This window comes from Podarcis tiliguerta (assembly GCF_965153285.1).
Source record: "Podarcis tiliguerta genome assembly, chromosome: 8".
In the NCBI taxonomy this organism is placed as follows: Eukaryota; Metazoa; Chordata; class Lepidosauria; order Squamata; family Lacertidae; genus Podarcis; species Podarcis tiliguerta.
The window spans coordinates 59,112,568-59,126,395 of NC_139541.1; the positions used below are offsets into that span (position 1 = coordinate 59,112,568).

At 44.8% G+C, this 13,828-nt stretch overlaps 1 protein-coding gene across 3 annotated transcripts; it reads right to left on the bottom strand.

Annotated features, from left to right (window-relative positions):
* Positions 1 to 1,045: 1,045 nt before the first annotated feature.
* On the bottom strand, positions 1,046 to 12,634 carry TEKT2 (tektin 2). Of its 3 annotated transcripts, XM_083453311.1 has the most exons (11): positions 12,322 to 12,634; positions 12,054 to 12,114; positions 10,034 to 10,201; positions 9,406 to 9,531; positions 8,580 to 8,785; positions 7,133 to 7,276; positions 5,858 to 5,972; positions 4,643 to 4,750; positions 3,496 to 3,639; positions 2,937 to 3,016; positions 1,046 to 1,542 (listed from the first exon to the last, which is right to left on the bottom strand). In XM_083453311.1, the coding sequence occupies exons 3-11, from the start codon at positions 10,187 to 10,189 to the stop codon at positions 1,329 to 1,331; spliced, it is 1,293 nt and encodes a 430-aa protein (XP_083309437.1). In that variant the 5' UTR covers positions 10,190 to 10,201; positions 12,054 to 12,114; positions 12,322 to 12,634; the 3' UTR covers positions 1,046 to 1,328. The 3 variants fall into 3 exon arrangements, with proteins under 3 accessions (XP_083309437.1, XP_083309436.1, XP_083309435.1); XM_083453310.1 differs by lacking the exon at positions 12,054 to 12,114 and having other exon boundaries at positions 12,322 to 12,633; XM_083453309.1 differs by lacking the exons at positions 12,054 to 12,114; positions 12,322 to 12,634 and adding an exon at positions 11,323 to 11,542.
* Positions 12,635 to 13,828: the final 1,194 nt, after the last annotated feature.

A 13,828-nucleotide genomic window follows, 5' to 3' on the forward strand; every position in this document is an offset into this window, starting at 1 on the left:
GTTGCCTTGAGCACTGCATTTGATCCCTGGCTTGGATCAAACGTACTTCGCCAAACCTTTATTAGGCGTTACAAGTATAGGCCATCATAAAACAACCATATATAAAAATTTAAAATATATACAAATAAACAGCCATGTAAAATATATAATAGGGAGGATTTTCATTGGGATTTCTTCCCGCTAAAACTCAGCCACCCTTGCAGTTACTTCTGGGTTCATATCAGGCAGATACACTCCGATATTTTCATTTTGCCATGATGTTACACTACCCAAAAAAGGGAATAGCACACGTTTGCATAGCTTGTTAGTAGAAAAGGATATGTTCTATAGTGTCCGGCACATTCAAAGAACATCCACAATGTCTTAAACCACAGAGCCTAGGACTTGCCGATCAGAAGGTCGGTGGTTCGAATCCCCGTGCCGGGGTGTGCTCCCATTGCTCCTGCCTACCTAGCAGTTCAAAAGCATGTCAAAGTGCAAGTAGATAAATAGGTACTGCTCTGGTGGGAAGGTAACGGCCTTTCCGTGCGCTGCTCTGGTTCGCCAGAAGCGGCTTAGTCATGCTGGCCACATGACCCGGAAGCTGTACACAGGCTCCCTCAGCCAATAAAGCAAGATGAGCGCCGCAACCCCAGAGTCATCTGTGACTGGACCTAATAGTCAGGGGTCTCTTTACCTACAGTGTCTGGCATATTCAAAGAACATCCACAATATCTTATCATTTCTGGGGATGTTTAAATATCTGCCCTTGACAACAGCTGAGGGGGAAACGTTCAGTCGGGCTAACGTAAAGGCCCTGCGTTGGGCTGGAATTATTAATTTTGAGATAGCTGTTGTATTTAAACCAGGCATAGGCAAACTCAGCCCTCCAGATGTTTTGAGACTACAATTCCCATCATCCCTGACCACTAGTCCTGTTAGCTAATGATAATAGGAGTTGTAGTCCCAAAACATCTGGAGGGTGTTTGCCTATGCCTGATTTAAAACATAGAACTTGGGTTCCCCACCAAATTTAAAGAGATGCAAAAATCAAAGCATTAAAGTATTTGACATGTCAGAAATACTGTCGCTGGGGACATATTTATTTGTTATCACACTTTCTTGGAATACCAAAGCTGTAAACAAGGGGAAGTTTTATACAACCTTTGCAAACAGAAATGGGTCAAAGGGAGAAGGAAAGTCATGTCACTCTTAACATGAGACAGATGTCATCTGCGCTTGGCATGGAAGCAAGTCACTGGGCGGGGGGCAGGGACTGTGTCACTCACTTCCCAAGCCAATTCCTTCTTCAGTATTACTCAAGGGATTATACATCTCACGCCATTATTCTAAGCCAGTTCCAGCTGTCGGCACTTGAGGGGTGAAAGAGTGCGGTTGGTGGTTCGGTTGAAGGTGTCCACCTCAGGCACAAATTTTTCAGCAGGGATCGTCAGCTTCCGCCTGACATCCATGCACTTGTTATCCAGCGTCAGGGAGTTCAATTTGTAGACGATGTTTGCCTGGATACGGTCCAGGTGTTTGTAGAGAGCATCCAGAGCATCCCTGAGGGAAGAAGCCAAGGTAAGTTGAGCAAGGGGTTGCCTCCATTTGCCTTTAAATCAAAGCAAGTCCTTATCCTTTGGTGTGGTTGGTGGTAACTGGATTTCAGCTATGGCACTGGGGGGGGTAACACTGATTTTCCATTGCAAAGGTCTCATTAATCATTTTTCTATCAGGTACAAGCAGAGCCGGATTTAGGTTTGATAAGGCCCTAAGCTACTAAAGGTAATGGGGCTCTTTATATGTCCAGCTCTTCTTTGTCAACAACAAATTGTCGCTGTTTTTTGTTGTTGAATGTAGGCACCCTATATATAGAAATGAGCAAACCAGTTATATTTTAGGGAGCAGGCTAGCAGGCGGGGCCCATTACTTACATCACAGGAGCCTACACAACACAAAACACTGTTGCTGTATGTAGGTTTTATTTTATTTGTTTTTTATCTTATATTTTGGAAATGTACATCCAAGTTTGTTTTCCTTTAAATTTTGGGGGGGCCCTCAAGAGAGTGGGGCCCTAAGCTATAGCTTGTTTAGCTTATACATTACGCTTACAATGGCAGATTATCTTGGAGGAACAAGGATCTCTTTCCCCATGGCAGGGCCTCCCTGTAAATCGTGTAAGGAACCGTTTCCCCTCTGAGCAACCTTCCAAGGGCCACATGCGAGAGTAGTGGATGGGATGAGAAGCAAATGTGAGGGAGCCACAAATGTAAATTTTGCCTTTGTATTATGGTAGGCTAGTTACTACATACTCCCATCTATCCAACCAAGCAAGAGGCATTATGAGAGTTCAGGAGCATTTGTCCAGCCAGGCAAAAGCTCTTGGAGTGCAGTTTCCATTATCCCCAACCACTGGATATGCTGGCTGGAGCTGATGGGAGCTAGAGTTCCAGAACATCTAGAGGGCAGAAGATTAGCCACCCCTGGTGCAAAAGAACAGACTGTGGGGAAAATATGTCTGACTTCTAAGCTTATGTATTATAAAATACACGCTAAGTCTTTAATTTATTATTGTGGACTTCCAACTGGGACCAGATATTAGCAAGTCATCCCAGGCACTGGAATCCAGGAGATGCCATCTTGCATCTATCACCTAAAGATCATGCACAGAGCTCACTATTTTGACCTAATAGTTACCAGCCTTTGTTATAATGCTGTGAAAGAAACATTGGAGCTGCATCACAAAAGATTTGGGGATTATGCTCCTAGGCTGTATAAAGTCAGCTTCCCATGTTCTGTTTTCACTCATCTATCTAGGTGATCCTAGTGAACAAACATGGCCTCCTGCAACCTGGGCAGCATATGCTGACCCTAGGCCACAACACTGATGCTTACTTAAAAACAGCCTATTCCCTTTCTCTGTTGAATTTTGTTTTTGTTTTTAGGGAGGTACATACTGTAACTGTGCCAGCTTCTGATTCAGACAAGCAATGGTGCCTTCCAGCTGATGCACCTCATCTGTCAATCCGTGCTGAGCCTGAAAGCCAAGGACAAGAGAGGGACGTCAGGCTTCAATACGTCGCAAATGGTAGCTTTGCCAAGAAAAGGTGATTACTCCTGGGTAAAACTGTCAGCTCCCCCTAATATTACTGTTATGGTCTGGCTTCTGCAAAGAAGCCCAAGAAGCTGCAAGGCTACCACTATTAGTAGTAGTAGTAGTAGTAGTAGTAGTAGTAGTAGTAGTAGTATTTCTATACCACCCTTCAACTGAGGATAACAAGCAGTTTACAATATAAAAACACAAAAATACATTACACAGTAGCAAACAAAAGGAATAACACCCACCCACCCCACGTGAATAGGCAGTGGGGTGGAGCTGTTAAAGCCACCTGCAAGCAGCCTTTAAAATGTGCTTCATGCATTTTCTCTGCCTTGCCTTGCCTCTGGTGCACAAGGCCAGCTGTCAGTCCTATCTGCCCACAATTCTAAGCTTACAGAGCTAGAGGTTTGCTGTACCTGGTCACGGCAAAGCTCTGTGTTGGAGCGGTAAGTCCGGGTCTCCAGACGGGTATGAGCCAGTTTCAGATTCACCACCTTTGCCCGGATGTCGTCCTCCAGACGCCTGATGTCCTCTTCCATTTCGGCAATTTCTTCTAGGGTCTGAAAAAAGCAAAAACACCATGGGGAGAGAGGCTTAGAATTGGTTGCCACCTCTGTCTGTGAGGTGGGTCATACAGGAGGGGCACATGCAATGGCAGAGCTTTGCATGCAGGAAGTCCCAGGTTCAGTCCCCAGCAGCATATCCAGGTTGTGGGATAACTGCCCTGAGACCTCCAGGTATAGGGCGGTATATTAATTCAACAAACAAACAAACTCTTAAGTCTAATTAATGCATGAAAGGGTTAATACAGTAGAGCAAGCTGTCCTGCTCAACTTAGCTATGGCTCATCTTTCTTGGGGAAAGGGCCACACTGACACATAGCCAGCCCTCTGAGGGCCACGTGGCAAAGTGGGTGTGACCCAAGTATGAAAGTGAGTGTGGCAATGATCGCGGTTCTCAAGGCTGCCTTCCAAAAGGGGACCTGCAGAAGCAGTCAGAAACGAAATGAAATGAAATGGGATGAGATGAAATGGAATGGAATACTATTTTTAAGAGAAAATGTGTCACAGACAAATTTGGGAAAGTTTTGGGCCCTAAAAAAAAAAGGCATTTAGCAACAAAGTGTCACAGTAAGCGACTTACAGAAGCAGCTAGTAAAGAACCATCTGGAGACAGTTCTGTATAGAGAAGTTTTTAAATGTTTTAACATGTTTTTATGAATGTTGGAAGTTGCCCAGAGTGGCTGGGGCAACCCTGTCAGATGGGCAGGGTAGAAATAATAAAATGATGATGATGAAATAGGATGTCCCTAGTTTCATCAGAGAAATGTTGAAGGGTCTGAAGTAGGTCATGAAAAAAGGCTCCCTACCCCTCCTTCAGGCACTGGAAAAAAGGAGAAATCCCTTCCAAGACTGCAGATGATAATACTCTTAATTGTGGAAGAACCTTAGCATAATCCCTTCAGATCCAAGGGAGACTCTGCACTCAGAACAGACATTTTATATGTGTCATTAAAAAAAAAAAATGTGTAGGGCAGGTCTCCAATGCCAGCCAAAGACTTACATTCTTCTCTTGCCACCTCAGCTCATCAAGGGCTTGCTCCACTTCATGGAGCCTCTTCCGGAAGGCAAATTCTGTGGCCACACGCTGAGCTTCTAGTTCGTTCTCAGTCTAGAATAGGAAACACACATGGGCATAGCCAGAGGGGGGCAGGGAGGGGCAGCTGCCCCCCTAAATCAATAAAAGGCAATAAAAATACATAGCTAACTGAGGTTCTGCCCCCCTCCCAACGAAAGGCCTGGCCCCTACTAACAAAAATCCTGGCTACACCTATCAAAACACATATAAAAAGTTAGGCCACTATCATACCATAGTTTAATAATTGCACATAGATTGAGAGAGCCAACACTTTGCAATGATGTATACTGGCTTGGCCGTTGGCCAAACAGATTTTACAGGATTTTGAAATGTAGATGGCACAACGGGTTTTGGAAAGGAAAAAAAGTTGAACAAGTGTATATGCCAAAAACAACGATTCCTCTTTCAAACCACTTTTAATTCTCAAAACAACAAAAACCCAATTTGCATCCAGCAAAGTTGTTCCATTAGCACAAGGACTACTACTTGCACAGTGGAACTTTCCCTCCTGCTCCCCCCCACCACGAGCCCCCCACATCTGTTCCAGGGTTCTCCCAACCCTCTGAAGCAGATTTGGGAAAGGGGATGACTGAGAGAGGAGGGGGTCGTTCCATCACACAGGCGATTGCCTTTGAGCTAACAAGGCTGTTGGAATAATCAGCCTTTAATTAAACAGCCTTTCCCCCTTTCCTCCTTGCTTCTGCTGCATCCAGTAAAGATTGGTGATCCTAAGCAAAAAAAGTTCCTTCAATTCAGCAGTATAATTTTAGGCTGCAGGGATCCATCTAGTTGCTGCCACTGATAAATCATTAGGCACCAGAAAGCTTTGCCAATCAATGCAAACCACTAAAAGATCTTCCAGCAGATCCAGATGAGACATTCAGTAGATTACTTTGAAAACAAGTCACCTTAATTATGGATCTACTCACAGCCTTTGCCAACCTGAAGCCCTCGAAATGCTTTGGACTATACTGTAACTCCCATCAGGTGGGAGGTGTGGTACTTCTTGGGACCGATGGGAGTTGCAGTCCAAAATACCTACAAAGCCCCAGGTTGGCAAAGGCTGCTCTGTAACATACAGTAATGTATCTTCTCCATCAAGAGCCTTCCTAGGAGCCAACAGGAAGCTGTGTGGTTTACCTGGGCAATGGTGAGGGCCATGGCTTCTCGCAGATCTGAGGCTGCTTTCATTTCTGCCTCTGCTCGATCCTTGTTGTATTGAGTGATCTGATCCCATTCCTCTGGAGTGAGAGTTCTACAATAGGCAGAAGGAAAAGATGGCCTGGTTGTTAGAATCAGTTTTTCACACACACTTTCTCCCTGTATTGCCTTGCATGTTTTTAAACTGTATGTCTGCAGCTTTGAAAGCCAATGGTCAGAAAAGAGCATACTGTATAAAGTTTAACTCACTCACCCACCCATGCAGTGCACTTAATAAAAGCACACTAAGCTAGCAGTGTGCCAAATATTTCTTCTGCATTTTTTTCTGACCATTCTCCATCAATTACTGAGGAAAGAAATGACACTGGGGAAAATACTAAAGGGGATACAAAATTCAGTGAAACACTTGGAGTTTTGATGTACTTCCCTTAATTCTGAGGTGGGCAAGTGGCTGTTTGAGTGACTGAGTGCCCTTCTCTTCATTCTACAAATCTTCTCTCCAGCAGTTTGCACTCTGCAGCACGCCCACCCCCCCACCTGCATATCTGTCCTTCCTGAAAGCCTCATGAAGTCCTTGGCTGGGCTTTCCTCTAAGAACAGAAGGTAGGGCTGCTGCCCCTCCTGGGCGCTGCTTGTTGTTTTAAAAAACGAGACTTTACTTTTAAGGAAATCATTACAGAAAGATTAAAGATAGAATGACGTACTTTTTAAGAAGACAAAAGGAAGCACTTTTTAAACAATATTGGTGAACACATTGATTGCAGGTGCTTGGTAACTACTTTCACCAGTCTCCTACACTTCAATCAAAGCCGAGGGGAAGACATGATGTTAACTCCATCCATGGGAGAAGGCCCAAGCAGCTGGGGAGGCTGCAGAGGGCAGGAGAGATGTTTAATGGGAAGAAAAACACATCCCACCACAACCCACAGTTACCTCACAAGGATGAGACCTAATTCCAAACCTACCAAAAGTGCGAGGAAATTATAAAGCACCCTGTGAAAAAGGCAGAAAAACAAAAGCCTCTTTTGTGAGAGAGGGACAATTTCAAGAAGTTGCAGAGTCATTATGAGGGCTTAGCAAAGGCCTCCAGTTGTCATGCCACACCCTGCTCTGGGCCTCCAACAGAAAGGTACAGCCAGGGCACTCGGGAAGGGGCACCTCAGTTGCCACATTCTGTCTAACAGGAGGGCTGGCCCTGAGATGAAGGTGGAGTTCAAAACCTTTTGGTGGTTGTTGCGCAAGACAAAGCCTTACCCAATCGGCACTCGGGTAGGATTGACTTTATAGGAGATATTTGGAGAATTGATATTGAGGGAAACACAGGTCCGGTCAATCTCCACGGCTTCCGTTTTCCCTCGATGGGCAAAGTTCAGCTGTTGGCGGGCTTCCTGCAACAAGCTATGAATTAAAAGTGGGGGGGAGGCAAAGGGCAGACATGAAGGAATGCAAGAGAATATTCAGGTGGAAGTCTCCAGATTTATTCCCCTTTCATTTTGTTTAGCAATCAGCAATTAAAACTCCCATAAATTGTTGGCAGTCAAAAAAGTCTCCCCTCTGTAGCAGAATATATTATCACATGATAGTGCCATTAATGCTGAACGCAGCACACACCATATACAAGTGTAGCTGTATATTTTGCCTACAACACAAAGTCCTTGTATCACTGCTAGAACTTCTTTTAAGAAAAACAGAGGAATTTATAGTTGCAGAGCAATTACAATCCCCTCAAATCACTTTAAATCTACAACTGTGTAAACAAGACAATCAGATGCTAAAAGGGAGCTGAACATGATGGGGAATGAACCCCTAAGTAATTGGGGGGCTTTGATTATCCTATTTCTTTCTCTGCCAAATAAAATAAGTTATAAACAATGCAATGGCCTTTCTCTTGGGTATGTAATACCAGGTGGCGTTTCAGTTTGCTTTTTTTTTTTAATTGACCAAATAGTAGCAAAGATATAAAAGGTGTTCTACAAGGTACACTGAAAATCTGTTGCAATGTGGGAGCCTGAGTTGTCAAATGTCCAGCTAAATTCTAACATCAGCCAGTAAATTTATGATTTTGGGTACTAGAGATAATACTGTTTCAGTGATTCTTAAAAAGTGTCCCCTCATTGTTTTAGTATTGCTTTTAGAATATATAACCCTAGAAGACTTTTTGAAAGGCAGCATATTAACTGACAGCACAATCCCAACCAAGCCAACTCAGAAGTAAATCTTACTGAATTTAATGGGGCTTACTCTCAGTTAAGTGGGGTTAGGATTGCAGCCAAAGTAAGTAAATAAATGAAATATGGCATGCCTTACAAGGTTGGTGCAATTATTACTGAAAGAGTGTATGTGATGCTCAAATGTGGTGGAAATTTGAAATGCACTGTTGCTACAAACATCTAAGTATTGTTATGCAGTGCTTTTTTTCTAGAAAAAATGGTGCCAGAAATGGCCGCTCACTGCCTCTTCCCACCACACCCCACACCTGCCTCCCTCCCTCCCTCGCTCCCGCTACCCCCACCCCAATGTGCACCCTACAAGCCCTTCCCTCACCCACGCCTCCCTTCCGAAGGCTGGCTACGTGTCATTCTGCACCATTAAGACAAGTTTTTTGCGCCTCCCCCGGCATCCCACATTGCACTGAACTCAGTTTGATGCCTCAGACACAATACCAATACGTTGTACTTGACCACCAAGTCTTTTGACTCACCAGAGCTGCTCAAAGGCCTCGCTCACTTTCTGCTGAAGATCTTTCGTAGTAGCATCAATCACCTCCACCTCTTTGTGCAGTTCTTCCTCGACAGGATCCTTCACCACATCGATGTCTCGGCGACTTTCCCGCAGAGTGAGATTTTCAATGGCCACATCCAGTTGCAAGTTCTTAGCCTGAAGGGCACGCTCTGCCTCCTCCTTCATCTGAAGGGAAGAAGCAAAAATAAGATAAGGGGTTGACCTCACCTTCCCAATTCCCTCTGTGGGCATCTTGTCAAGTGACACAGGTTTGTTAACCAATCAGGTTTCCAATGGGAATGCTTTGCAGGTGGGCCATTCTGACACATGGAGATGAAAGCTGGGTTGCTCAGCTTTCATCTCAAAGAGGTCACTGAATTTCCTTCCATCTTTAGCATCACAGAACCACCCAAACCACTTTCTCAGCACACCAAAACTGAGTTGCATGACCTTTGCGCTTCATTGCACAATTTATATTATTCTTTCTTCTTTGGCGCTCACTCGTAGCTGAGTAAGATTGTCTTCCATGCACAAGCTTTTAACAGTGAATCTGTAAGTGCACTCAGCCCATATAAAGGCACAAATAATCCTTACATGCCACAGAAATGCCAGTGGCCTCCGATGACCTTCATTCCAAGGAAGCCAGATCCAAGGCATGTGCTGGGACCCCCTGAGACCTCCCACCCCGAGAGACTGGGGTGCACCTAACAATACGTTGTGTGAATTGTTTTCATACTTCTGCACACTATCCTGGAATCTCCTGGTCATTTAGGAACACCATAAATGAGTAAGTCTGGACTACATACTTGAGTCAAGGCATAGATTTCCGCGTCGATGTCCGTGAGGCATTTGTCCAGAGTTTCCTTCGCTCGATTGACGACTTCGATCCGCTCAAGAAGGCGTGTGCGGTTGTCATATTCATCCCATTTTGTCTGGAGAGGAGAGAGGCAATGGTTTCAAACCCCCCTCTCAGAGAGGGCATCCGCAGCATGGCTCTGACAGGAATAAGGAAGGCTAAGCTCAAGATGGCCCTTCCTTATCTTGACAAGTTCCTGGCCCATTCTTTAGATATGTACATTTCACACAGACATGCTAGTGTGGAAATTATTTTTGAACAACCATTCCTTGGTTTTGTGAGGAAAGGCGGAAGCTTCCTTCACTCTACCTTCTCAACCCCCCCCCCCAAAAAAAAACCACACACGATAAAAACCCTCAAATGATTAAATTTCAGTTACAATTCAGGATGAACCAATCTGCCAATTTTGGTTCCTCATAATTTCTCAATTTGTATTTCTGTTCTGCCTATTCAGCAATGATCCCATGCCCTCCTCGCCCCATCCCACCACCACCTCCAGATTTCGGACCCCAAATTATCATTTTAGTTTGTTTGCTTTTGTTTGGAAACACAGAAAAGAACCTCAAATACTTGCCCACCTGGTTATTTGTTTCATTGCGAAGGACCCGGCCCTCCTGCCTGATCTGGTGGGATGCCAAGCGCTGTCGCTCAGCATTGGTTGCAATGAGGTCAAAGTGGGTGCGCCAGTCTGGAAGTGTGTACCTCTGGCCAGGCTTCACACTCAGAGTAGCCATGGCAGCAACATTCTAGGAAAGACAAAAATGAAGGCAACACATTCAGAGATACTGGACTCAGTGACCAACATACTTGCTCAACACATAGCAGTCTGCTATTCATTACACTTTGTTTTTCTGAATTACAAGCAAATGGGGTTTTTTTGGGGGGGGTGACGGTGACTTTTATTTTACTTAACGAAATTTACAGACTGCTTGACAAACAAAATCTAAGTCGCTTGCATAAAATAGTAGAAAATACTAGAAAAAAATAATCAAGCCTTCTAACTCTTGGAATAGTCAGGCTAGCCTCCTGGTGAGGTGATAGCCTTGGTGATGGGCCATTAAGGAGAGCAAAGGAAGGGGCTCTGTGGGAGATGGCAAATGGGTGGACAGAATCTCCTCCCTCAACCCGCATGGGAGTTAGAAGGGAAAAGCCAGAGGTGAAAGTTGAGTTTTAGTAGTGATGTGAGCTAGAGGAAAAAGCAGCAAACTGGAGAGAGTCAAAGCAAATGACTTCCAATGTCTCCATTGAAATACCTTTGGTTATTGGGGGTGGAGTACAGGGGTTGGGGACACTTCTCATCTGATTATTTTTATTTATTAAACATAAGTCGAACAAAATTCAAAAGAGCAAAATCAGTTCTCTATCCATTTAGGGCAGCTGATGCAAAATTTCCTGAAAAACACACATCCTTGCTTTCAAACTTTAAAATGTGGCAGAGGCTGAAACTACTGTGTATTCCCCTGCCATATTGGCTGACCCTCTTTCCATCTACCTCTTTTCAGTTGTCATTATTATGTACATTGAATAAACCTGTACAAAGAGGGTTGGGAAGTCTATTGTCCTTCAGACGTTGTGGGCCTACATCTTCCATCATCCCTGACCTTGGCCATCTGGTTGTGTGTTATGGGAATTGAAGTACAACATCTGGAGAGCCACATGCTGTCTACCCTTGCTGTAAAATTTGTGACCCACTGAGTCAATAACCCTCCTTGTTTTGCTGCCTAGCGCATACTCTATTTTTATTCCTGCCCGTTCCTCAATGCTGCTCAGTATGGCATACATTCTGTTATCTGATCCCTTTTATCCTAACAACAGCACTGTGAGGTAGATTGGAGCAAGACAGCAAGAAAACCAAGCCCACGTTTACCCTATGACAATCCAGAGCCGAGTATGGATTGGAACCCATAGTTCCCCAGTCCTCGTCCAATAAAACCTCTACACTAATCTGAACCAATTGTGGGCAGCAAAAATTATGTCCAAACTGCTTCTTCTGCAGAGGAGAACATTTTCACCTCCACAGAGATTTCAAAGGGGTTCCCTGTAACCTCTAGCTGATAGGTGCTGATAGCATATATTCAGAGAAGGTTGCTGTGACTTTCACAGGTGTCAAATACCTGGTGTCATTATGATGTCAGGTGACTGACAGGTGGCTGGCCCCACCCACCTGCAAAGCTTTGTTCTGGTCTATCCCACTGTGGGCAGGTCACAGAAGACAGTTGATAGGCTGCTTCAGGTGAGGTGGGCCAGGGTATTAAAATCCATGGAGAATGAAGAAAAAGTAAAACCTCTCCGAACTCTCTCTGCTCTAAAGAACTATGCTTTCCGCTCCTCCTGCCTGAGATTGGTGTGTATTCTGCAACAGCTTACTAGTACCTTGCTTATCTACTCCCTGTTAATGTTAATGGCAGCTGATGAGGTTTCTTCTCCCACCCTGTTCTATTTGCAGAAATATGTATTTTTTTAGTTTAAAAAATCACACACTTTGTTAGACAGCAACATGTAGATGTTTTGGTAGAGCCTGTGAGGAAGGAGGAGGTGGTGGTGGCAGCATTTGGTTTTGCCAAAATTTATCAGGCTAGCCTAATGAATTGTTGTTACTGGTAGGAGAAAAGGAGGGTACTCTGCCCAGTAGGAAAAGCTGCAGGTTCAGTAGGAAAAGCTGTGGAAAGATTTTGAACGAAAATACTTAAGACAGAAGTGGGAGGTGGAACAGAAGGTTGACAAAGTGGATGCAGAACACAATTTTGACTTGCAAAGAAAGAAAGAAAGAAAGAAAGAAAAAGAAAGAAAGAAAGAAAGAAAGAAAGAAAGAAAGAAAGAAAGATCCCCAACAACAACTGTCTCTACCCTTCCATCATCAACTCACCACTCCTCTTCTCCAGGCAGGCAGTCCTCCTCTCGGCCTCCGCTTCCTACAACTGCTCTTCTATGTTATCAGCCTGGTTGCTAAGCACGCTTTGTGCCTGTTGCCAGGCAGCCATTCTCAACAGAAGCCAATCAGATAGAATCCCCCTGCAAGTGTTTACAAAGGGGGAGGGGGAGGGGGAAGCCATGGCAACCTGGAGATCTGAAAAAGAAAAGGCTTCAAAGGGCTGGTGAAACTCATTCGATCACAGAAGAGCAGGTTGGGTTACTCTCACCCTGCCCATCCAACTCAGAGGTTACAACAAGGAGCAGTGGATTTGAGAGGGTCTCAGGGCAATAAATGCCTCCCTAAGTGTATCTGGTGGATTGCCCTGCTGTCTTGGTTTAATCTTGCATATGTATTTTCAAGATCAATGGAATACACCTAGATAGCATCCCCCCCCCCCAAAAAAATGTGATCATCTTCTGCAGGGCTAGTAAAGAAGGTATAGTTTTTTTATAAGTAAGGCCTATATATTTTTCATAAGTCCTATATTCCAGCAGTGAAATCATATTCTACCAAAAGAAAGAATCTTATTAAATTAGGCTTTTCTAGATGGGTTGCCAGAGAGGATCTTGAACATCCATCTGCCTGGAAAGACAATGGAGTGCACCTCCAGGGGTGAAGTCAAACTGCTGTTTTAGCAGCACTGAACTGACCTCCCCAGGGCTCAAGCCTGGGCAGTGGGTATGGAGTCCCAGGCTGCCCAAATGACAATCCCCTCTTCTTGGACTCACTGATGTGGTCGAAACAAAAAAGAGCAATATGCTTGGCACCAGCTCAGATACAGAAGTCACTGGAAGGAGGCGTACATAGTGCCATCCAACCGTCTTAGGGACTCCACTCTGGATTTGTGTAGGGTTTACTCCTTAGCCTTTTCTTCTCCTGGAGATCTCCAGCAAGGTAGTGGAGGTTTAGGATCAGAGTAATCCTTCTCCTAGGTGAGCTCCCTTCCCAGGTTGACGAGCCCCATCTGTCCCTCAATTCCCTGCACAAACAAAAATTGCCTTCTTGACCGTTGGACCCACTCTTGGTCTTGTCCACTCAATCCTCCAGAGCGTGTCTTTGCATACAGGGAAAGCCTCTATCTCACCAAGGGTTAGAGACACATCAGTTTCCCCTCACCTAGAGTATCGCATGCTAACAACTTCTGGGAACCACAGGTGAGAGCTGAGTGCAAGGTGCAGGCCAAAGGTGGATAACTACCAAAGAAAGAGCATGTGTCCCCCACCAGAAGTACTACTTCCCCTCCCCTAACACCCCATACACCCAAGGATTCAGTATTGGTACAGATATTCAGCCCAACATTGCAGGGAGCTGACAGAGCCTTTCACACTGTGACTCAGAGCTGGCCCAGCCATTAGGCAGGGCAAGACTGCAGCTTCAGAAGGCAGAACACACACACACACTCCCGGTAACACCCCTGTAGGCACCCTGCCTGCCCTGCTGCCTCCACCAAGTTAACAGG